The following is a 25,937-nucleotide window of genomic DNA, read 5'->3' as shown; positions in this document are numbered from 1 at the left end:
GAAAAGGCTCCAGGGAAACCTTACAGCAGCTTTCCAATACTAAAAGAAAATTGGGGAGGGACTGTCAGGTATTGTATTGATAGCACAAGGACTAAATGTTTTCAACTGAAAGAGTATATTTAGATTACATATAAGGAAGAAATTCTTCAGTATGAGAGATGCTGCCTATTGTCTTCAGTGATGAGACACTGGAACAAACTGCCCAGAGGAGCTGTAGATGCCACATCCCTGGAAGTGTTCCAGGTCAGATTGCATGGGGCTCCAAACAACCTGGTCTGGTGGAAGGTGCCCCTGCCCATAGCAGGGGAGTTGGAATGAGATGATCTTTAAGGTGCCTTCCAGCCCAAACTGTTCTATGAGCCTACATATGCAAATCAGCCAGCCACCCCAGAAATACTTGTCAAAGAAGACATCACTGTAATATTATTCTTATTACTAAATACCAGGGAGATGGAATAGATTTCTCAGCCTTTTTTTTGTGCAGTTTCTCCCATTTCTCTCATATATTTATGGTAATTATAAACAAATAGTAAATCAAAATACTTGGGACTTTCACAACACTTTTTAACCAAAGATGAGAAGATGTTTTTACAAGAAGAAGTAAATATAATTAATTCTATCTTTCCAGTAAAGGAGCTGAGGTACAAAGGGCTGAAGACCTGCTTCTATGAGAAACAAAACACACCCATTTCCCTTGGAAGTTAATGGAAGCTACAGGTTTTCTGTTGCTCTGAAAACAAGGTTGTACACAACATTTCCTTCACATTCACAGAACCACAGAATTGTTCGGGTTGGAAGAACCTCTGGAGATCATCTAGTCCAACCCCCAAGTGCAACCCAACCTCACAAGTGCAATTTAAGTATTGCTCACTTGCATAAAAGGAGAATCAAAAGCCAAGACTGAGAGTCTATGTAGTATCTAATGAGTGAGCAAAAATAGTAGTGACATATACTTACTTTTTCTTTGCTTCACTGTCCCCTGGAATTTGCCTTTTCCTTGGGAGTGGTGGTGGGGGCAATTCCTGTCTGGACTGTTCCTTCAATGGTGTTGCTTCTGCAGCAGTCTTCTGTGAAACCTGTGACATTCCTACACTTCCTACAGCTTGAGTTACCTACACAAAATAATTTAGGAAAAGGATCACATAACATTTGTAACGCAAGCTGAATTGCTTTTTTTTAGTTTCTTTTATTCATCAGTCATAAAAGCCCATTCATTCACTCCTCCAAATGACCTACTGTTATGAAGCACCTTTATCATAGATGCACTCCACAGAAAAATGTCATTATTCTCATTTTCCAGAAGGAAACCAAGCATCAATACTCTCAGTTCAACTAGAATTTCATGCCAGTCGAAGCAAACTATAATCAAAGAAAGGATTATATCTATTTTTCTTCAAAATTTGTTCACAAAAAGAACCAAGGTACTTGAGGTCTACTAACACACAATTCCATATTTTGTATTCATATGTCATAAAACCAAGCCTAGATCTCATAAGAAGCTGATACATGGTGAATTTGACCTAAAAACTCGCTCATGTCAATAGAAACCTTCCATGTTCCTTAATGGGTTATAAAGTAAGACCCAAGGGAATCAACCTGTAAGTTCTAAGTACATGCTTGATATTTAAGGGGAGTGAAAGGATGAAGACAGGATCTGGCATTTCCTAACACTTTGACTCAAATGCAAGAACAAACTATAGCCACATGGCTGAAATGAACCCCTTCTCAAACTGCACAACTCGTTCACTATACACTAAATGGATCGTGAATCAGTGCCATGGCTTTCACCATAGCAACATATTAATATCACATAAAAAGGCACATGAGTTATAAAACTGTCAAATAAAACTCTCACAGAAACCAATGGAGTTCTGTCTAAATAAAAACATTACCAAGCACTCAAAACACTAAAATAAACATTTAACAATCCAGCTTGGCTATCATCGTTACACATCAAACAAACAACTACTCTATTTTCAACAGATGAGAAATCATACTCACAGAGCATAAATGCTTGTATGACTCCCATTTATTTATCTATTCTGGGTTTTGGGTTTTGCCTTTGTTTTCTTTTAGTATCAGATTTAATCCAGTCCCAGCACTCTTATAATGTTTAAAGGCATTTGCATTGATTGATAATACATGGCAAGCCTGCTTTACTCATCAGAAAAATGAAGCTTAATCTGTGTGAGAAAGGAGTAATAGTACTAGTCAGGTTAACAACTTGGGCTTTCAAAGACCAAAAAATGTAGACAGATCTGTCAGCAGATAAAGTCAGCCTCATGTGAAAAAACACCTACCTCTCTAGCCTAATGCCAAGAACTCTCCTGGGCAATTTCACTGACACAGTATCAGTGAAGTTTGCACACATACAGTCATCTAAAAAGCTAACAAGTAATAAAGCCCTGTTAAGTACCTGGTTAGAGTAATCCTCTAGCTTCTGAACCAAACTGTCCCACCTCTGAGTTAGTTCTTCTTGATCCTGATCAATTTTGCTGGATGCTCTGTCATTCCCAAGGATTTGGGCCACCTCCTGACCTAGCTCATTCAGCTGGTCTAGTGTTTGACGTTTCATACCCATGTCCTCTTTCAAAATCTGAAATTAAAAGAAAACGTTAAAAGATGACATCAAGTATTCTGCTACCCCTTAGCTTTTAATTCCCTGTCTGGGAGGTGAAGGGTTTTGTGGGGGTGGTGACAGAGATGAAAAATGTACTACCTGAATTAGATGAACAGTTCTCTCGTGTAAAAACAGCCCTAACAGACACTCTTTTTAAAGAGCACATCCTTGAAACAGCTTCTAGAGCAACCAGCAGTATCTTGAGTAACAAATTATTAGTTTATGCTCCAATGAACTAAAAAACAAACCACACTGCAAACCTACACTTTGGAAAACACAGCTGACTGGTGGCCTGCAAAAAAATCCAAGTCCCGTCAATCATCTAGGATAGCTGTTCCAAAGTTTGGCACACCAATCTGGAACAGCCGTAGAATAGGTTGTACCAATTTTTTTAATTCATGTGAAAGAATCCGGCAGGAGAGAATGTTGCCTGGCTTCCAAAGTGTCATGCATTCACAGCTCTTACTAGGGTCAAACTGGTAATTTGCCATTCATTTAGTTTATGAGGTTTGATGGGACAGTGCAAGATAGTGATACTCACTGCTAGTTTTCGAACATTCACACTCAGGTCTGTTTGATCTTTAAAGTTGCTTGTCTGGACCTTACTCAAAGCCTCTTCTTTCTCAGTTAACCAAGCTTTCAATAAGCACTGCAAATTGTAAGAAAAATAGCACAAGAAAATATCAAGTTTGTCAAACAGCTATTGACAACTCCTTCTTTAAGATCTTTGCATTCGAAGCGCAACTCTACAGTCTTTATACGCAGGAATTTCAGTTGACTTCAATAATAGATAAAATGGGACAAAAATATCAGATTAGGGAATGAAGTAATACTTTCCAGCAAAACAATTTCAAAAAAATCATTTCTCAATATATCAGAGCACATCTCTCCCAAAGTTATTTATAGCAAACAGACATCCATCCTAAAGCTGACGTAGGACTTTATCAAAATGGCATGTACACTTTCTGTTTTCCACCCTTCTTCCTCCATGACTCAAACCCAGTTGTTGCAAGTATTTTCTCACAGAAGCTACACTACTGGTAATTCAAAATTCTTTTAGTCCAGGCAGTCGATCAAAGATACTAATTAGTCACCTCCCTGTCTATGGTACCTACTTTCAATTGCAAAATAACTTCAGCAAATACTATTTCATTAACTACTGAAAGCTAGAGTGGTCTGCTCTGAATAGTTCTAACTCAGATCTTGAACTTCTTTCATTTTTTTTCTAGAAAATTTGTCCTGGGTCTCACTTTGCTTCAGTCACATAGCACTCCTATGGTAACACCAGCAATAACTGGCATCAAGTATCAGGAAAGATTTTATAGAGAATATATTATGTTGCAACATATTAATGCTGCTGCTGCACAGCAGTTTCTATGGACTAGAATGCCCAGTTCTCAGTTGCATAGCCATTGGTACACTGCTGTTCCTCTGTGTTTAAAAGTAAATCATACAGCAAGGCAGACCTTTTGGTTCTTTGAACAACACACTTTACAAAAGCCACTAGGCTCCTCAGTCTAGCTGTATACTTTCGTCATTGTCCCAGAACTTACTACAGCAACCTGTGGGCCAAAGGGTTAAGGCAATTTATATTTCCAATGTAAACCAATATGCAAAATGTAGAGACAGAAAATACAATAGTGGTGGAAATGCCATAAGGTTGTAAGAAACAAAATTATAACATCACGTACTCCATGGAAAAATCATGCTGGCATCTCAGCCAACACATTTTATGCATAAGAGGAGCTTAAAAACCCTTCAGTGTATTCAGTTAATTTCTGCTAAGTCAGCAGTCAAAGATAACTCTCCCTAGAAGACAGAAACATAATTATCACAGTGCTAAGAAGTATCTGACATCTGGCACCGATTGGGGAATTTGTTTCCTGAGTGGCAAGAATTGTGGTTTCCAAAAGCTTTCTAGACAGCCACATAAAGGCCGATGTATCACTGTTGCTCATCTCTCCAAATGGTTAGCCAAAATGGAAAATGCTAGTACCTAAATGTTTTAGCTAGTTTTCTGCTAAAGTATTTGTATTTAGTTTTTAAGTAGTTTCAAACTATAATTTTTGTAAGTCACTTGATCATTCTTGAGAACAGAGAACTGTAATTCAAACCTCTTAGTAATAAATGCCTTGTTCAGTTGAACAATGAATGCAAACACAGGCTAATCTAAACCAACTAAAACAAACTTGTATTTCCTCATTCACTATCTGACATTCTATATTAAACACACCCATTGTTTCACTTTTACACAGCAACATAATTATATACAAATTAAAAAAAGCTGAATGCAAAAGCAACTCCAACAGAAGATGACATTTTTAACAGTACTGTAAGAGCCAATGAATGGCCACTTCTCCCCAGAAGAATATAAGGGTGGAAGAGGACAGAAATTTGTTCACATAGTCACCAAAACTAAGAGCACTTGAAGTTCATACTTTGACATACACAGCAAGGATTTTGGGGGAACTGTTATTTCTCAACTCAGAGTTACCATGACCAAGAGTTGCAAAAAAATGTTAGCACACAGTTTTCTGGATATACATACACAGATGACAAAGCAGTATGTCAAAGAAATATATATAAACAGATACTTGGCATGGGATAAACCAAAATTTTAACTTGGGGTCCATATCAGCAAGGTCACATGAGCTAGAAATTCAGCTTATTAATATACTACAAATAGATATGGGAGGGGTCAGGGAGAAACACATAAGCAACCCCAAAATCCACAGACAAAACATCCTTGTCAAAGAAACCAGGCTGCAACTGATACCAACAGCTTATCAGCACTGTTCAACTTCTTTTAAATGTCTAAACAATCTGAGTGTACTGCTGTTTAAACAATAGCTTATAGTAATAAATATATCATTTAAGGGAAAAAAAACAATTTCTGTAAAACCTTCAAAGAAAAAAACCCATCAACTATTTTAAACTGAGACACAAAGCAAACTGTAGCATCAGACATGCAAACCTAGCACACACAGTTGAGTTAACACACTTTCATGCCATCAGTTACTTTGTGTTTGAGCAGTATTTATTATATATGTAAAATACATAACAAAGCAAGAGAACACTCACAATTCTTGACAATTCAACTGTTCAGCTGAACTCAGCAAAATGAAACAAGCTGCATGCTCCATTATATTGACCAAATGCTTGATGCTAATGATTTTGAAAATAGTTATCTATTGATTAGCTGATTGCACAGTCGTGTACATGTATCCATGTTGGAAGCACATATACCTTAATCAGGAAAATTTCTGTAATTACAAAACCACCAGATACTTAGAGAATTCCCTGTCATTTTGCTATCATGGATATTCACACTTCTTGGTCATTTTGCACGATTCCTTATAAAATAATTTCCAAGGTGTTACAAACTCTTTCTTAAAACTTTGGAAAATACTTCTCTTGCACTTCAGAGCTATTCTACTCCTCAAAAAACAGTGGGAACCCAAACAATAACAAAGCCTAGCTTTTCAAGGCTTTTTTTCCCCACCATAGTCAGGGGCTTGAGTGTTTGTTTGTGTTTCTTCGGTTGGTTGTTTTTTCCCTTCCACAAATCAACTGGTCAACCCTGAGTAACTGAACAGCTACTAACCTGTTCTTCCAGCAACTCCTGCCATAAAAGCTGAATTTCTTGCAGCTTGACCCGTTGATCCTCAGTCCAACGACAAACTGCTGTCCAGCGCTCACCAAGCTTCTACAAAAGCAGGAAACACTCGTGAATGATCACAAACCTCACAAAGAAACTCCAAAACCAGATACTCAAAAAAAATTTTTACTTCACATTAACCTCTTCCTACATTATATCTACCTCCTTGTCAGCTACTGCTATGACTGTATTGCACAAAACTGCAGGTTAACACTTTCAAAAACATTCACTTATGGCCTTACCTCTGCTCTTGCTGAAATCAGTGAGCTATTTGATTGACTTCAAAGGGAGCAAACAAAGTAGCGTGAATTCTGTTTGAATAAATTCTGTCCCACATTCACTGTACTTCAGGTTACAGTCCTAACTTCTGATAAAAACAGGAAAATACTTCACATGATACTCCCTAGATAAATCATATTCATGTCTTTAAATATTTTTCCTATCAGATTTTAACTTCCTAATAAAAATTACTTATATGAAATAAGAGTTGCACTATGCATCTTCCCATTTTATGAAACTGCTGTAAGGATATACTACAAAAGTATCTAAGTCATTGGGAATGCAAATAGGAATTGAGCTTGAAAGTCACCAAAGCACTTTTGCAGGTTTTAGCTTGAGCTAATTTAATAATTTTTTAAATTAGTATTACTTAATAAAAAAATAAATTACTTTCTACGATAAATTGTCTTTAAACACAAAAACACTAATTAACAATTATACGCAGAGATTTTAAGTACCTGTTACTACAGTTAAAAAAAGAGGGCTCTACCATTTTACCTGCAATTGTTCCTCCAGAATAGCCGTTGCACTTTCCCCACTGCTTTCATCAACAATGACAACCATGTGTGTTAGTGAGTTTACCTTCACCTGTTCTGCCTCTAAATCACTCTGCAGGCTCTATAAGAACAAAACAGAGGTTACCAACTTTGAATACATTTGCTAATCTGCTCTTTTGGCCACAGGGACTATCACAACTGCTGTGGCAAAGGAAGTACTTCAGATTCAACAGTAAAGCACAGAATCACTGCACAGTTTAAGTAAATGTAAGCAAAAGACTGCTAGAAATGAACCCAAAACCATTCTGTTGAAATATTGGTACACATGGGAGTGCTTTAAGCTGTATGCACCATACTTGACTAGAAGAATCATGACAACTGCACTGACTTTCTATATATCTAATGTTACAGGTTGGAGAGCTTAAGTGTTTCTATATAAAGCTGTTATTGTTAATAAGCAAGTACCATAGGTCATGCCAAACAGGGAAAAATCACTAAGAACATTCATCTGTTAAGAGTTGACAATATAATTCCCATAAATACCAACAGTGTAATAATTGATCATGATGTTCAAAGACAATAGTTAAAAACTGCAGAAAACGTGCAGTTCTGATTAGTTTAAAACAATATGCAGATTTAAATATTCATACAATAAAATTATAGAATAACAGATTCCATGGTTAAAGCCTACCTCCAAAATATTTCTGCAAGATCAATATACCTTTACAGTACTATAAATGTCACTTTTCATCCCCACATATCCTGAGCTACTACAGGAACAACACGCCTCAAACTTCCCAGACTTTGAAGACAAAAGAATGAAAATGTGGGACAAAAAAACTACACAGACCAAAAATAGTCCACTGTTCTTGTTCTGTGAGGTATGTCCCATGCTGGGGAGAAGGTCAAACCTCGGCACTAAGCACAAAAACTAAAGCTGCAACCACGACAAATATCAAAAAGAACATCTTTCTCCTTCACAAAAACATTGCAGGATAAAAAGGCTGGACTTGCATTCAAAAACTCAACTGAGAGACAAACTACCTGCAAAATATTATGCATATCAGAGAGCAGTGTCTATGCACCCCTTTAGGATGCAATCCCTGTAAAAGCAGGGACTGGAATCAGGCCCTTCCTGATCCCACATTATTTTAATCTGCAAGTCTCAAGCATGCCTGCCAGTCACTAAGGGCAAGTTTGTCCACAGTATATTTCATACTGTTCCTCACACCAACAATTTACCAGGAGAGGTCTTTGTCTCTGCACAAAGGGTAACAATTTTCCCTACAAGTTTCACTTCCTTCATGAAGTAAACATAATAGTCAGCAGTGCCCGAGCCTTCAGTTAAGACTTCCAATTCCTTTCTACCCCATCATCCTCCTTTTCCAAACACCAAATGCAGCCCTGTATGACTTCTGACACAATCAAGTTTCTCAGCTAAGGAACCCACTAGTGTACACATCTTTCAGATACTTCTATTCTACCTATTACATAGCAGACAAAAAGGTTTACCTTATGTTCTTCCAGCTGTTTTTGAAGGGACACCAAATCCTCCACCAAGAGTTGAGATTCCAGCTTCTGAATGCGTTCTTCTGTGACTGTCAGCCAGTCAGACAGCTGCTGTAACTGCTGCTTCTGGAGCTCCATCAGCATGTCATGCAGGCTGCAGGGGGAACCACAGACTGAGTTATTTCAGAAACAGCTTTCCCAGGAAAGAAACTAAATTCTAGTTCATACAGGAAAGCAGCAAGGCCATTCATAAAACAGTTACCCTAGCGTCAAATAAAGTGTTCAGCATTAAGCTAAGGAACACATTTCAGTATTCTTATTTCCTTCTCTCTTTCTCAAAAAAAAAAGTTCATGAACTATGCAATTTATATCAGGGATTGTTTTTTCCATCAGGGATTTGCTGCTAATAAAGCCTCTGCTGAGAGTCACAAAAAAATGCAGCTCTTACCTTGGTAACCCATATGCAGAAAAAATTCTTCTGAATGGCTTTTAGCTGTGTAAATACCCATAGCTATCCACATCCACTTTATAGAGAAACTTCCATGTGTTTTTAATACTCTTTCAGTAGTTTATGTAACTACTGCATTTAAATACCATATATTTAGTCTGGCACATCTACATAGCATAACAGTCACAAAGTGTTTACATTATAAAAAAACCCACCCCAACCAGTTAAAGTCATTCCTTTCGTTTCACCTTGGAAAGTATGAAGGTGGATTTCATGTCACAAACTGAAGTGTTAATTCTAAAAAAAAATTCTTACAAACAGATGCAAACCGACTTCTCCAAGGCACAGCAAGCACTAGAAGTCGGTCCTGTGCCTCTAGAAGAGGTTATGTGCCACGACTCACCGGGACTGCCTGTCCATGCTTTCCACCCTGAGTTCCTCCCAGCGGGAGTTCAGCAGCAGCATTTGTTCCTGAATCTCAAACTCCTCTTCAGGTGACAGATTTCCCTGGGCCACCAGTTGGTTTCCAGCCTGCAGAACACTGCCAACACTGCTCTGGTGAGCAGTCAGTTCCATCATAAAACCCTGGAAATAGTACAAGCAGAGATATCAGCATGGGGTCCTACAGGAGTTTATGAATTGGTAAATATCCTAAAAAATTGTTATGCTTGAAATATTGCTGCAGAATGAGCTGGTACTATCAAACACACAAACAATGCAGACTTGTTCCTCTCTTTGACAAAAGATTTTCCATGAGCTACAAAAAGTCTGGGGCCAGTAAAACAGAATTAATTGAGAAAAAAAAGTTGACCACCTCAATGAAAGATCTGTTTGGTAGAAGACAGCCTTTGAACAAACTCACCAAGAATACGTAACAAACTTACCTATGGACAACAGAACATAAAATCTGAAATGTATTGTAGGAAAGCAATTAGAACCTATCAGTTACTAACACTCAAAAATTCATATATTTACTATAAAGTTAGAACACCTCTTCCTTTGGTTCATGGCTTTAAAACTGTAGCACAAGGAAGAAATTCCTCATATTGATCAGTGTTCAGATTTTATATGTGGCTGTATACAGTAAGCTGACACTGGAGAAAACTAAAACATCTAACATGACACTTTAAACTTCTATCAACATTAGCACACCTGTCCAGATTTAGAACAAAGTCAAAACAAAATAATTTGGAAACAAGAATAATTTGGAAGCATCAATACAAGTTTCTGAAACAAACCACCCTAATCATCACAGGGAGACCACTGAATTAAATTGACGTGATTATCAATTTCAGCATTGCCGTCTTTTAACAGCAAGTGACATAAGGCTGACCAGGCTTTTTAGTAGTTGGCAGCAGGGAAGCACAACTCAGTCTGGATCAGACTGCCTTTGTATTAAGCACACCAGTAAGCCACCCACCAAAAGCTGATTTTAAAAAATACGTTAAAGCTTCAAAGCATGTTCCACTCTAAGTTCTTCTAAAAAGATCCATTTTCACCTTCAAGCAGCCATTATTTGTTAAAAACAAACAAACAAACAAAAAACCCAAAGCAAAACAAACAAAAAACCCCAACCACAGGTAGACTACATTCAGTTAGAGGTGCCTTTCATGTAGAAAAAGACAGACAAAAGAAACAGAACAGAAGGTCTTGAATAAGGACTAGGAAATGGAAGTTCTGCAGCTTACACACACATACAAAGAAATCAAACCACAACAAAGGAATTTTCAAGAGAAGCTTACTTCATGGGTGGAAAATTGTTCTTTGACTTCCTCAACATCACCAGATATTTCCTCCTGTTCCCGAAACGTGTCCTCAGCTGACAGCAACCACGTAAGAACTTCTTCCAGAGCAGCTTGGTAGCTATCCAAGTCCATATCCACCTCTGTCACTGTGCTGGGAGTCTCTGCTCTAGAACTGTCCTGGTCCTCTTCAAGTACTACAGTCTAGGCAGTCAAGAGAAAAGGGTTGTCTTAGAAGTGCACAGAAGATGCCTTCCCAAAAGATACTAAAAACAGAACAACTTTTAGTCCTTCATAAAATGTTAAAAGTAAACATTGGATACATTTTAATGAGAAAGGTCAGAGTCACTACTAATGAACTTTCATTTTGAAATAAAAAATCTGGATAGAATTCAATCTTGCTCTTTTAACAGTGAATCTCACAATCAAACATAACCTCATCACTACCACTACCCATCAAAAGTTCCAAGGCAAATTCAGTTAAAGACTTCAGACCACCCTCTTCAGCTGGTCAAGACATATGAGAAAGAGAAGCAAAAGCAAGAAGCATAACACAAATGGAACTTTATACCTCAACACACAGGATTTTGTACATGAATCAGAAAAGAAAAAGGAAGACAGAAAGACTGAAGTTAATGACAAAGAAGATAAGATTTTTCATATTTTCCCAGTTGTGTTGTCCAAGACAGAAGGCATGTTTCAGAGATAACTGACAAACATGAAGGTTAGCTAAAATTACAATTTAAGAAATGATAGGCTGACTTTGATGATAAACACACCTGCTGCATGTTGAACTCTCCATCCTCACATTCCTGCTTATATCTCCTTGGAAGAGTTTCCACCTCCCGAATGTCTTCCATTGTGACTTGCTTAGGAAGGACCTCAAACAAAGAGGTTAAATACATAATAATAGACTTTTTGTCTGGAAGCTGTACAGCAACATCTGCATCAAAAAGAAAATATGGGGAAAAATAAATAAGCTGATTTTCTAAATCATTACTTAAAACACAGGTAAGACTTTACATATTGTGCACATCATAGGTTCTCCTGTTGAGTAGTCTTCAGTAAGCTTTTACCTTAAAGACCAGGTTTGACATATATTCAAAGTACTATGAAGGAGAAAAAAATAATAAAAAAAAGAAATTCTACATTTGGAAGTGAATTCACATTAAAAGACTTGATCTTTTTGAAGTAACAGCCCAGGCATGAAGTTGCTAAGGAATAAAATCCATTCAGGGGAAATTATTCTGAAGCATCTCCCAAGCAGAAACGCAGTTCAGGGACAGTATCCCTAAAAACAAACATTTCCACCTGGGCTCTATTCCCACTCAAAATTATTACTCAGTTAATTTTCTTATTTTTCATATTGATAGAGTTTCACTGACTCCGGTTCACTTATCTCTTGGGTTATGAGCAGTACCCATTCAGTTAATACTTTTTTTTTTTAATAAAAAGGTGGTGCTTGAATCTACAAAGTTTGAGAGCTTATCTTACAGAATAAGTCTTTGGATGCTCACTTCAAAGCAGAGCAACAGCTCAGTATTTAAAAAAAGAGTCATAAAAGTTTCCTGGTAAGCATTCCTACACAGCATGTACTCACAGCACTGGCAGCTACTGCTACTCAGTGTATATACAAAGAATAACACATCAGGGCCCTTAAAATGTCCCATTCTACATCATTCTCTACTGTATCTGAAAAGCATGCACCCTTGCAGTACAGCTCCTACCTAAAATGAAAGAAAGTCAGGGTACCAAGTTCACCTTCCTTATCCAGTCTCTGAATGGTAAATTAACCTGAACCTTAATATTCAAAATGCCAAAGCAGAAGCACACACAGACATATCCTTACCCTACAAATTACATTATTTTAAACCCAAAATTAAAGGCTCAAACCAAAATAGCACTGCACAAAATGATGGAATTTTTATTCATAGTTAATGTCAATAGAAGACATTTCTTTCAAGAGAGCTCAGAAAAACCTCTTGTCAAGTAAAGTAACTATATCCTACCTTCAGGATCTAACAGTTTCTCAATTCCTAAGTGGTTCTTGGCTATGTTGAAAGCATTTTCCAGTCGCTCAACAGGGGCCATCTTTAAAACTTTGTCCCAGCTGAAAAGCTCAGGTCTAAAAGTAAAAACAAACCAAGGAAGAAAGTAAATTTTATCAGGGAAAAAAAAAATTCCATAACATACAGAATATCAAGTTATGGATATGATGGTAGCTACCCAAGTAATATAAACATACTCATAAATATAAAATACCAACATAAGTTCATGTACACAAATGCATAAATACAAATACATGCCTTTTTTTTTTTAGTGACAATCTGACAATCACAAACCAATTAACTGACTGCATGTCCACAGCAACATCCAACCTTCCATTCTATGTGTTTTAAACACATAGTCATTGACTGCAACAGGAGATCAAATACTACTAATAAGAAGACATAAACTTTGTTCAAAATTTATCCCAGAACCAGTTTTCTTCAGCTGTTTCTTTCACAGCATTATTGGTACTACACATTTTCTGCATCTGGTACTCCTGAGTAATCAAGAGTCACTCTGCTCCTGGAAAGCCTTGTTCCCAACTTGCAATGTGGCCATCCCAGGCCATCACAGCCAGGAACAACAGCAGTCTCCCCCCCACTCGCTCACTCTTCCCCATTCCCCTCCCACAATAAAAGACAGCCTACAAAAAAAATATCCCATCACAAGTGTTCCTGAGTCACAATGCAAATCAGGCCAAGGAGCTGATTGATTTGCAGTGTCAGCAGACTTCATTTAAGATCAGTGTTAACCAAATGACATCTCCAGTCCAGCTGTGCACCCAGAACACACTGTCAGGTCTCAAGGGGAAAGAGCAGAGCACAGAGCAGGAAGCAGGGTGAGCAAATAGGGCCCCCATTCCTAGCAGTATCTACACCAAGAAGGGAGGATCAGCCAAGTGCTACACTAGCAGAGCTGTTAGGCTACACAGCCATTAAAATAACCTTCTGTTCTCCTGCAATAGTGGCTTCTCATCAAAACGCTCCTATTGATTCTGTACTTTATAGAGGAGGAAGAGACAGGCTTGTCTTTAGTTCTTTTAATATTTGATTCAGTTGTGAATTGACCTAAGTGTATCCTTTATCATCTATCAAGTCATTACATTTGTGAAATGGGAAGGCTATAAGCCAGTTGGGTCTGATAAGCAAAAAGCCAGAAGCATAGAAGCTCATGGAATACTGTACCTCTATGCAAGAGCAACAAGGATAACCACACATTCATGTAAAGCTTTAGCAGAGACTCCGACTTTGAAAAACACATTGCAATCAATATATTGCACATGCAGTACCTACACACGATAACACAAGTTTTAATAAATTGCAATCCAGGTATTTACCTATGAGTGAGAAAATTGAACAAAAAGTAGAATTCAGTTTAAAGAGGAACTAAGCTAATAGTGGGAAATGAAAGAGACCAGCACAGTAAAATGTCAATAAAATTATATGCGGTAACAGGTCACTTAAGTGCTGCAGGTGTTACAAAAAGTTACTAGATACCATAACCAAGAGCTAACAATTATTCATAGATAGAAAAAGATAAAAGAAAGATACTAAGTCTCTTAAAAGAGGAGACTCTTTGTGGATCCCATTAAGTGTCAATTTAAACTAAAATAAAAAAAGCAATACTGAAAAAATGCCCCTTAGGTAGGGAAGCACTAGTGTCTGGGTAAGCTAAGTAGCTTTGCTGTCCTACCATTTCTGTAACCTGCCCCAGACCCCTTGTTCTTTTGCAACTGCTTTTAACGTTTCTCTTCCAAAGATGACCTGAATTTAAACCCAGGTCAAAACTTCTCAGAGTGTGCTGCTTCCCTGGCTAAAGGACTTGTGCCCAAGGACAGCAAAGCTGAATACTGACATGCTGGCAGCTGTCAGGCTCCAAGGAATAGGGAATAAAAGGCTCAGAGATGAGCAGACCCAGAGATTTTAGGAAGCCACACGAAAGCACAATTACTCAGTCAAAGCTTTCAGCAGGGGCTTTTGCTACTTAACCATGCTCTGAAAAGAGCAGACTTCAGATCATGCAAAGCTCAAACACACAGTCTCAAGAAATAAGGAGAACAAACAGCCTGAAACCAGCTTGGCTACCTCTTTCTTCCCTGCTTCCCCTCAGGTCATCTAGGCCTCATTTGTGTCTAAAGCCGGCACACTCTCCACCGCAAAGCTTCACGTGCTCAGCACCTGAGCAAAGCCACTAGAGGCATGTGTGCCAGTAGGAAAACCACCATTACAGTTCACCACATCCAGAGAAGGGACATGGTGATATTTGTGATAAATTCCAGCAAGACCTTTACTAGTATTGCTCTGCCTTTGCATAACAGTCCTTCCAAACCTTCAGGAGCCCTCCGTGTGGTGCAGGTCCCCCTTACACACCTGTGCAGCCTGAACACAAGCCAGCTCTGGTTGACAAAGCACAGAGGTACATCAGGGCAGACCAGTCCTGAAGCCAGCGAGCCTGTGACGGAGCCCATTTCAGTCAGCACATGCCAAATGGGCATTTAAGAGCAGAGAACAGCAGGCTCAAAGTGAACATATGTTTTGCAAACACTTTTTATCTGTTGGGTATAGAAGTTATGGGTATTTTTAAAGTATTTGCTGTGTCAGATACCTGATGGCCAGGAATTATTTTACCATTACCATGCGAAAACCACTACTATGGTTAAGAACAGTCAGACCTTGCAAAGCAATGAGCTGACTTCAATTACACTGGATTAGAACATATTTTCCAGTAAATCTGAAAGAAAAATTTTTAAAAAGAAAGTATAAAAAGGTATGCAAGTCTCATAGGACTCTGTAACAATGATTTCTTTAAAGTACCAAAGAGTCCTCCAAAAATCAGAAAGAACACAAAAGATCTATGCAAAGAGGCTTTAACACAACCCCTTATAAGGTATAATGAACAAACTAATGAATACTCTACAGATACCTGAAGTATTCTATTACCCTTTGATTCTTCTGCCCAACAGTTCTCCTGAAGGAAGTGCATGCATTATCTTTCATGCAAGATACATTAAAAAACACCAGAAAAGCTACGGTCTTTCTTATTCCTTTGTTTTGAAGCTTCTGTATTTCCTTACTGAAATGAAACAACAAACTCTGATTGAAGAAATGTTTCTCTTTGCAGAGGAGGGCAGGCAGAAGGAAGGAAGTACAGGTGAAGAAGACAGGTCAAATTCCCTCTCCCTGCAGAGACCCTTTCAACACACTTGCTGTATAATGCATACTAAGTGGAATGTCAATCCACTCCAATTAGCGAGTGTTCATGCATGTGCAGGAACTGAGTGTTACACTCCTGCCTTGGCTCCAGCCTTTGCAAGGCTCTGGCAATATCCCACCACTGCTATTGTTACCACAACAAAAGACAAACAACCAGACAATGAATCACCAAAACAGGCTAGAAGCTGTCAAATGCTCAAGCATGAAGACACAGGAAAAAAGCTGTTTACTTCTCTAGGTATAAGATATGCTGTTTCCTACTTACTTGTGTCTATGGATGACAGCATTAAAGGCAAGTCCATCAGCCCAGCTTGTGGTGAAGTTCAAAACATTGACCTGACTGTAAGGTCTCGTGGACTGCCGAACCCAGCTCAGCAGTATCTTCTCACTGTTGGTCTGCTGCAAATCTGACATGATGTTCTTCATGACATCCTTCACCTGCAAGACAGCAACAACTACACCTTACACACACATGCTCCACTTTTCCTGCTTACAAAGCAAAATTATTTCACAAATCATGAAAGGGTCTTCCCCATGAAAAGCTGTGAATCAAACTCCAACTCCTCACACAAAATTTGGGAATAGGAGTCTTCAGGGCATCTTTGCACTCTACTGATTACAAGAATTAGTAATGCTTCATGTAATAACAACACATTACTCTTACATTACAATTGTCCCTCTCTCCTCCATGCTGTCTATGCCTTGTGCTGTGGTTCCACCAGTAAATAAACCCAAAAAATACAGTTTGCACACGTTTTCTGCAAAAGGAGGATATCTGATTATCCAACAAAAGTAGTTTGTTGTTTGGGTACTACCCATACGCATCTGCCAAAGTTCCTCCAAGTAAATTCAATGATCTTCCCAGACACCTGGATAAACCACGAAGAATTCAATCTATGAGACTAACAAACCTCAGCAGCAGGCAAGATGCAAGCCAAACACAGCTACCTAGACAGTAAAAAACTACCTGCCTCAATCCTTTGAGGAAGAAATATAAACACAAAGCTTCAGTTTGAAAAGCCCCCCTGCAATTAACACCAGCAGGAACTAAACTGAGAGGCTGAGTACAACTAAGCACATACAAGAATACGTATCATGGGAGGCAGCCAATAGAATGAGAGTAGAAACCAAATACCAGCCTGCCTTTATTTACCAGCCCAAAATAGAAGCAGTATTTTCTGCCACCAAAACCCTGGGAAGGTTTGCGAAAATCCCAGCAGATCAGTGCACATGATTCCTGGAAAGGAAAAGATCTCACACAGACTCTCACCTGCCAGTGCAAGATAATGCTCCACAGTAGTCCCAGCGTCAGCTTGTGATTTCCATCAACGATGTCAGTTCCTCCAATATTCACCAACTCCACCTGGAGAGGTTGGATCAACTCTATATTAAACACTGTTATCACAGCCTTAAGTCACAACCCCACCCCATATCCCTGGCTGTCCAGCCACGTAATACCGAGTGCTCTGAAACAAAAAGCAGTTAGAAAGAAAACCAGAGCTGGCAGAGAACTGTCCATCTGAATTTGTCAAGACAACTGCTTAAACAACATGACAAAAAATGGCACCAAAGAAGATATTCCACTGGAAGAGTTTTATTCTCTCCTCTAATATACAGATGCATACCAGCAGTCAAAACTGAACAACAGAAATGCAAGTATGAAGGATCTGACAGGAAAATAAAAGTTAGGCAAGCTTGCTCCTACACAAACTCAGAGATATTGCAGAACCATGAAAACTGTTAATGAATAGGTTTGTCCTTTGCATGAACAGCATCAAAATGAGAGAAGTTTATAAAGAGACTAAAAGCTGAAGGGAAAATTGGATTTTCAAGTTTCCTACGTGCACAGGACCCCACATTGACCTGAAAACAGTCAAACTGAAACTATTGAAAAGAGACACAAGGAGATTACTTTAGTAAGGCAAGAGAGCAAGAGAGGCAACCCACAACTGCATCAAGTATTCAGACTTGAGAAGAAGCAAAGCTTGGAGCACATGACCAGATATTCACTCAGTGCTACTCTGGAGTCTGAACTAATTTGGGGCATCAAGTCTCCATTCAGTTAACGCAGAGAAAGTAGCACTAACTCTAACCACCTTGCACTGCATATGCCCAAGTCACCAGCACACTTACGGAAATTGGGCTAGGAACAGCTGCCTACAGCAGACGAAGCAGATACCTCCCTGGGTCTACGTATGCACACAGCAGATGCTGCAATACACTCCCAACACAGGGCAGATGCTGGGCTTCATTCTTGTAAATAATCTGAGCCAGGAGCATCCTCCAGCCCCAGGGGCAAGTGGCACCAGTGCATTTCACCTCAATGGAGAAGCTTTATAATTTCTTTCTCACCCCTGCTTCAAAACAGTTTTAGTCACAATGCCTACCAGAAATACCTCGCAGCTTACACTCTAAGAGCTGTATATGGACATTGCTTTGGATCAGCACTGGTCACAGAGACTAAACCTGCACCAAGGAGCTGGCTAGCAAATAAACAATATGGACAACCATGGGATGGTAATGGAGGCCATCTCTGACTCTCAGTGGACATAGCCTAGGATAACAGAATAGACAAGAACAAAGTTTTGTTTTGTTTTAGATGATACTGCTGATATATAAGGATATAAGGCTGATATATGACATAAATAGCTTCAATCCTGCAAAATGTACTTGTAACTTCATTGCTTTCAGGTATCTTGACAATTTTCAGTTCCCCATAGGGGTGTCTGTTAGGAGAATCAAATCAAAACTGTGTTGTAAGACTAAGATGGAACCACAAATTACACTTCGAAGTACTAAAAAAATTTGTGGATGTCTTAATTTCCCTCTCTCTCAATTTTTAAAGCACCTAGAACAGAAAATTACAGCAATACTCTTTGCAAATACTGGGCATATATTTTAAGATAAGTGTAAAGTAGGCAAGAACAGGCCAAAAGAATCACCAGTGCAGGTCATTAAAACCACACTGGAAAGCACTCTAGAACACAAGGAACAGAAAGCAAGACTAAATACCAAGGGTGAAAAAATAAAGCAATTGCATTGTAAGAGCTTTTTTTCACTTCTAATAGAATAAAAGCACTCCCAAGAATGGGAAACGGCAAACACACTTCACAGTTTTTAATCACATATCAAGAATAATACTACCAATAATGCATTCCTCTTGTTATCCATACCATACATAAAAGGAAATACTTGACATGCCCATTTTTGTATTGTAATAGTGCTTTTCAGGATGCAGCCAGCAATCCAGTAGGGTAGTGAGTGGACTACTGAGACTTAAGCAAAGTTAATAAAAGACAGTAGACTGATATTGGTTATACAGAATGATTTCCAGTGGATTTTCTTTAGTTATTGTTTTTAAAAAATTGATCCACAAATGAAAAACGTTGAACTTCATTACTTAGAACCATTCTGCTAAAAGGATGAGGTTCACAGGATCATTTGATCACCTACACCCTAGGTTTGTCTGATCTCTGCAACATATATTTAAACACTTTCATAAATTATTTCACAAGTTATGAGTATTGCATAGCCCAGCAACCGAATGCAACTGCTTCTCAGTGGATGCCTTTTCCCTTCATATCAACACATAACACACTTTCTAATGAAGGTAAGCACTAGGTATAAATCAAGTACATGACCTTAACAACCTTCAGCTAACTAAGACCATTGGTTTACTTCCAGAAACCCAGATCCTGTCAGCTTCAGGAAGAACTAATTAATTATCGTAATTCAGTATTAATTATTTATTATCATCATAAAATAAATCAATTTCAAGCTGAAAAAACTCATTATTTATCCTTAGAAAAAAGTTAATCAATATTTACAGTACCTCAAAGAACAAAAACAAATAACCCACTACTAGCTTTGTCTGCTTCCTAGAAATATGACACTAGTCTACCAACACAGAAGAGAAATTGCAGCATTATACAGCCTGTTGGTATCACTCTTCAATCAGGAGTGTATATAAATAAATGTCAGTACCTTCTTGTATCTGATGTATTTTATTGCCAGAATGTTCTTATTAAGTTATTTTAGTGCCCTGACATTTACAAATAGAAATTCTAACTATAGATTGCACACTTCCCAGGAATTGTTCTTCGGGGAAAAATTATAATCGCTTTACTGTAGCACTATTGGTTTCCAGGCAGTAAAAGCAAATATTAAACCAAACAATTATTCTTCTCATTTTTCTTAAAGGAGGATTTGGTTTTGTTTGCTTGTTTGTTCTTCTGATCAGTTACTGCAACTGCAAATTAGAAACAGTACACATCAGACACAGAGCTGACAGATGTCATTGAAAAGATCCTCCTGGATACTGAGAGCAGGACATGAAAAACACCCATAAAAGCTTACTTAACCCCTTACACATTTCTGTACGAGTCACGCATCACCACTGGAAATTAGTTTTTTGTCCTGCCAGGTTCATTAGCTGTGCAATAGTAGAGCTTCAAGCCACCTTTGTCTTGGGAGATGAACACATCTCAACAAACCACAGATTAGTTAATACTTATTAAGTTAGCATTTTAAGATGTCACAAAATTGCTGGACACTTAAATTCTACATCAGATAAGGAAAACTAAGAACAGTTTAACTGTCTCACTGAATTCTTATTTTAGGTACTAAAAATTTTTATTTTCTGCATTCTGAACTCATTTACACACAAGAATAAACTAAATAATCTATCAAAAAGTTGTGCAAAAACATGCTCACGTTGTTTTGATGCAAGACTTGCAGTACTCTGTTGACGTTATTTAAGGCATGTACTCGTGTGGAACCTCGTTCTTTAGGCTGAAAATAAAAAGTTACAATCTGTTAAACATCAGAATTAACTTGACAGACCAAACAAAATCGAAAGAAAAATTCCTCTTCTTTTCTATCTTTCCTCCAGATTTTAACTTTTTTTTTTTTTTAGTGGTAAGAAAAACCAAACAAGGCCATCCACAATAATTTCAAAATGAAAACTGGTCAGAACAATATTTCTCAATTTAAGGCACAGAACAAGCCTTGGATTCCAAATGTGTTTCATCTTATCTTCAGGAAACCCAATTTTATTCCCAGCATCTACAGAACTACTAACCGGCAATGCAACAGCAAAGTGAGAGTTCCTGGGGAAAATCTGAGGCTTTTGAACATTTGCCAGAGTAGTTGAAATTTTTTGGCTCCCAAGAGAGAACAAGCAGCAATTTATTTTTCTGGCACCAAAAGCCTGCTAGATCTTTGCATACTGGGAAAAAGTTATACTTCCTGACTTTCCCTTCCTTTTAATATCAAGGGGGGGAAATTTCATGGCTAGGCTTCGCGAACGAAGATTTGGGAAGGACTCTACCCATTTTTCATGCAAGCGCGTTGGTGGCTGAAAAGGCCAATACGAGAAAGGCAGGTCCGGTTGCAAAAGACACAGCAGAAAGACTCCTTAGATGGTATATTCTGCAAGGTTCGATTCTTTCTGCGTTGTCTTTTCTCCTCAAGAGTGATCCTGCGTGCTTTCTCAAAAGCATCAGCAGCGTTATAAATGGTCTGTCTCCAGGCCTCCCGATTAGAGGCCAGAGTGGACCAGTTATGGTGATCAATATGCCCAAGGCTGAGTTGTTGCTTCAGGGAGTCCTTGTATCTTTTCTTTGGAGCTCCTCTCTTGCGGCAGCCAGTGGCAAGTTCACCATAGAGCAGGATCTTAGGGAGGCGGTGGTCCTTCATCCTAGAGACGTGCCCTGCCCATCGCAGTTGCGTTCTCAGCAACATGGCCTCAATACTCGTAATTGCTGCCTGTTCAAGAACAGATGTATTGGTCACATAGTCTGACCAATGGATGTTAAGGATTGTACGGAGGCAGCGTTGATGGAAGCGTTCTAGGAGACGCAGGTGGTGGCGGTAGATGACCCATGATTCGGAACCATATAAAAGAGTAGACAACACTATGGCTCTGTAAACACTGATCTTGGTGCTTTTCTTCAAGTGTTTATTACGCCATACTCGTTTATGGAGTTTTCCAAAAGCACTATATGCCTTCGCTAACCTATTGTCTATCTCCCCATCAATCTTACCATCTGAGGAGATGAGGCTGCCTAGGTAATTAAACTGTTGGACTGAATTGAGTTCTGACTGGCCGATGGTGATGTGGGGATGGTGGGGGACTTCCTGAGGTGCAGGGTGATGGAGAACTTCTGTCTTCTTTAAGCTGACTTCCAGCCCAAAGAGCTCAGCAGCCTCTGCAAAGCAGGATGTTAAACGCTGCAGAGCTGCTTCTGTGTGGGCAACAAGGGCGGCGTCATCAGCATAGAGTAGCTCCCGGACAAGATGGTTAAGGGTCTTAGTATGGGCCTTCAGTCGCCTTAGGTTGAATAGGCTTCCATCAGTACGATATCGTATGTAGATACCGTCCTGATCATCGAGGTCTGCCGTGGCCCTTTGGAGCATCATACTGAAAAAGACTGTGAATAGGGTAGGAGCGAGAACGCAGCCTTGTTTCACACCATTCTTTATTAGAAAGGGCTCAGAAAGTGTGTTGCCATATCTGACTTGGCCGTGCTGATCCTCATGAAGTGAGATGATCATTTTAAGGAACTTGGGGGGACAACCTAAACGTTCCAAAATCTGCCAAAGACCTTTTCTGCTCACAGTATCGAAAGCCTTGGTGAGGTCGACAAAGGTTACATAGAGACCTTTGTTCTGTTCCCTACACTTCTCTTGCAGTTGTCTGAGAACAAATATCATGTCTGTGGTGCTCCTGTTGGCTCTGAAGCCACACTGACTTTCAGGTAGAATTCCTTCTGCTATAGCGGGTATTAGTCTGTTCAGGAGTATTCTTGCCAAGATTTTGCCAGCAATGGAGAGCAGAGTAATACCACGGTAGTTTGAGCAGTCTGATTTAGTACCTTTCTTCTTATACAAGGTGATGATGACTGCATCACGAAGGTCTGATGGTAGTTCGCCTAGTTCCCAACAGCGCACCACAAGCTCATGAAATTTAGCATGGAGTGCAAGGCCCCCATGTTTCCAGACTTCAGGTGGGATTCCATCAACCCCAGCTGCCTTGCCGATTTTCACCTGCTGTATGGCCTTGAGGATTTCTCCTAGAGTGGGGGCAGTATCCAATTCGTATTTCACCGGTTGTTGTGTGATGGACTGAATTGCTGAGTCTTGTACTACACGGTTGGTACTGAAAAGAGTCTGAAAGTGTTCAGACCATCTATTCAGAATGGAGGTTTGATCTGTCAGAAGCGTTTGACCATCTGCACTGAGTAGTGGGCTTTGGACTTGGTATGTAGGCCCGTATGCTGTTTTCAGGGCCTCATAGAATCCTTTGTGATCCCCTGTATCTGCACATAGTTGAGTTTTTGCAGCTAGATCGGTCCACCATTTGTTCTGGATGTCACGGAGTTTCTGTTGGAGCTTGCTGCAAGCAAGACGAAAGGCTGTTTTTCTAGCGTGACAGGATGGCAGTGCAAGGTGTGCTTGGTGGGCAGTTCTCTTCTTCCTCAACAATTCCTGGATTTCTTGATTATTTTCATCAAACCAGTCCTTGTTCTTCTTGAGGGAGAACCCTAAGGATTCTTCAGAGGATTGGAGGATGCTACTTTTAATATGCTGCCAAATTGTTTCGGGAGAGGAAACTGCAGAATCTGTGGAATGGTTATCAAGCTTAGTTTGAAGGTTTGCCTGGAATCTTTCTCTTACTGTGGCTGATTGGAGATCATTAACTTGGAGTCTTCTCCTTGGGATACTGCCCCTCTTGGGTTTGAATTTGAGATAAAGGTTGAGTTTACAGCGCACAAGCCGATGGTCTGTTTGACATTCTGCGCTGGGCATCACGCGGGTATGGAGGACATCGCGGACATCTCTCCGTCGCACCAAGACATAATCAATGAGGTGCCAATGCTTAGACCTGGGGTGCATCCAGGTTGTCTTCAGACTATTTTTCTGCTGAAAGATAGTATTGGTGATGGTGAACTGTTGCTCCGCACAGAATTCTAGCAGAAGTCGACCATTATCGTTGCAGTTTCCAACACCATGCTTGCCTAATACTCCTTTCCAGGCTTCAAAATTCTTACCTACTCTGGCGTTGAAATCACCAAGGATAATGATCTTATCATCTGCGGGCACCTTTTGGGTAAGACAGCGCAGGTCAGTGTAAAATTTATCTTTTTCAGCAGGGTCAGCTTGGAGAGTTGGGGCATATATACTGAAGATGACAACGTGTTGCTTGTTGTTTAGTGGAAGGCGTAGGGAGATAATGCGGTCAGAGTGACCTGTCGGCAGATTTTCGAGTTTAGGGACAATGGAGTTTTTGATCATGAAGCCGACACCTGAGAGATGTTTTTCGGTTCTGGGCTTACCTGACCAAAAGAGTGTGTAACCGGCACCATGTTCTCTGAGGCTGCCTTCCTCGTGAAGGCGAACTTCACTGAGAGCAGCAATGTCGATGTTGAGATGAGCCAGTTCATGGGCAATTAGGGCAGAACGTCGCTCAGGACGTCCACTATTGGCAGAGTCGAGCATGGTTCTGATGTTCCAACATGCTAGAGTTAATTTGAGTACACCTTTGGAGGCAGGTGCATGCCTTTGTTTTTTGCTCTTTGTGCGACCGCATTGGAAGAAGATGCCCGTTGGTCTGCAGTTAACCAACCGGGTGAAGGTGGAGATGAGCTTTGTTTAGGCCACCTTTTCTAGGCCCCTCTCCGAGTGGAGCAAGCAGTGCTGTCCTTGAAAAGGCTGCTTGGTCGTTCAGGGTGCTGCCCCAAGAGACTCTCATCTCCGTCAGTCTCAAATGACCAATATCCTGAACCGCCTGCATGCAGGGTTGAGTCTGCGGCTCCCAGTGCACCTTTCACCTACCATTTCGACCCTCGCCCGTCGCTGCAGGACTTTTTGCATGTGGGTAAAGCCTTCAAGCCTGCGCAATGGATTTTTTGGGTGAGATGCAGTATGCGCGGAACTGAACCCACCCTTTAATCCTGAGGTTCATCTGCCAGGGCCAAGCAAGCTTGGACGGTGGCAGCGAGGTCCTCAGGACGTAGGTTTGATTAGAGTGACCTTCTCTGAGATGGATGGCCTTCCAGGGCTAAGCGAGCTCCATCTGCCCGGGTTTGGGATGAGAGTTGTCCTTCTCCTAGGATGACTGCCAGAAGGCTAATGAGCTCATCCTGCCCAAGAATGTAGTGTATCTGGTCCTATGGTTTTGACCTGTCTGGCATGGGTGACCCTACCGAAGGCATGAACCCTCGCCAGCATAGCTCGCAACCACATAGGGGTACATAGGCTACGTTCCTGTTAGAACGATTTGGGCAAGTCTTTTATTTCCAGTAACAACCCTTTGTCCTGCCCACTCTTTCAGGCTGTAACAGAGCAAAGCAAATATATCCAGAACATGCCGAACCTGGGCAGTAGCCACAGGAGAGCCAAAACGAAAGAAATAAATAGACAAACAAACAAACAAACCGACCAACCGTTCTGGCCCCCGTACCTGTCCAAGGCTGAGGTACCTTACAAGGCCCCAGCCTGGCCGGGACCCCCATCAATCAAAGAACCCACTGTCCACCCAGACCTTATCCTTCCTCCACTGTGTTACCACAAATTCCAGGCGCATTGCTCACATGTGATGTGATGTTTCATACGGGACAGCCCTGCTCTCCCACCCGCCAGTCGAAGGACCCCCATGGCCAGCTCAACACCCTTCCCTCTGCGCCGTCCCCCTCCCCCTCTCCCTCCCTCCCCAAACCTGGAACGGCAAACCTCTGTGTGCTCCGAAGCTGTGCTCTCATCTTCCACGGGGGTGCAGTACTCGCTGGCAAGGCTCCCCCTCTCTCTCCTTTCTCCTGCCGCGGCCTTGCCTGGGGTCCAAAACCGCGCGCGCAGAGCGCGCGCGGTGCGGAGGCTGGGCCGGCGCGGCGTCCCGCGCAGCGCCTGCAGCAGCCCCCGAGCCG

General features: G+C 40.3%; 1 protein-coding gene across 4 annotated transcripts in view; it reads right to left on the bottom strand.

The window, feature by feature from the left end:
* UTRN (utrophin) overlaps positions 1–25,937 on the bottom strand; it is a 380,224-nt gene that overhangs the window by 280,252 nt on the left and 74,035 nt on the right. For all 4 annotated transcript variants that reach the window (XM_027687304.1, XM_027687284.1, XM_027687314.1 and 1 more), the window contains 13 exons: positions 20,728–20,805; positions 17,285–17,377; positions 16,280–16,452; positions 12,763–12,878; positions 11,533–11,696; positions 10,754–10,957; positions 9,415–9,596; positions 8,567–8,717; positions 7,056–7,175; positions 6,225–6,326; positions 3,162–3,269; positions 2,417–2,596; positions 958–1,112 (listed from right to left, as the gene is read on the bottom strand). In XM_027687304.1, the coding sequence (XP_027543105.1) occupies positions 958–1,112; positions 2,417–2,596; positions 3,162–3,269; positions 6,225–6,326; positions 7,056–7,175; positions 8,567–8,717; positions 9,415–9,596; positions 10,754–10,957; positions 11,533–11,696; positions 12,763–12,878; positions 16,280–16,452; positions 17,285–17,377; positions 20,728–20,805 (1,826 nt within the window). The remainder of the gene's footprint in view (positions 1–957; positions 1,113–2,416; positions 2,597–3,161; positions 3,270–6,224; positions 6,327–7,055; positions 7,176–8,566; positions 8,718–9,414; positions 9,597–10,753; positions 10,958–11,532; positions 11,697–12,762; positions 12,879–16,279; positions 16,453–17,284; positions 17,378–20,727; positions 20,806–25,937) is intronic.

This window comes from Neopelma chrysocephalum, unplaced genomic scaffold (genome assembly GCF_003984885.1).
Source record: "Neopelma chrysocephalum unplaced genomic scaffold, ASM398488v2 Primary Assembly neopelma1_23, whole genome shotgun sequence".
Lineage (NCBI taxonomy): Eukaryota > Metazoa > Chordata > Aves > Passeriformes > Pipridae > Neopelma > Neopelma chrysocephalum.
Note: the sequence above shows the minus strand (reverse complement) of the source record. Positions and strands in the feature narration are given on the sequence as shown.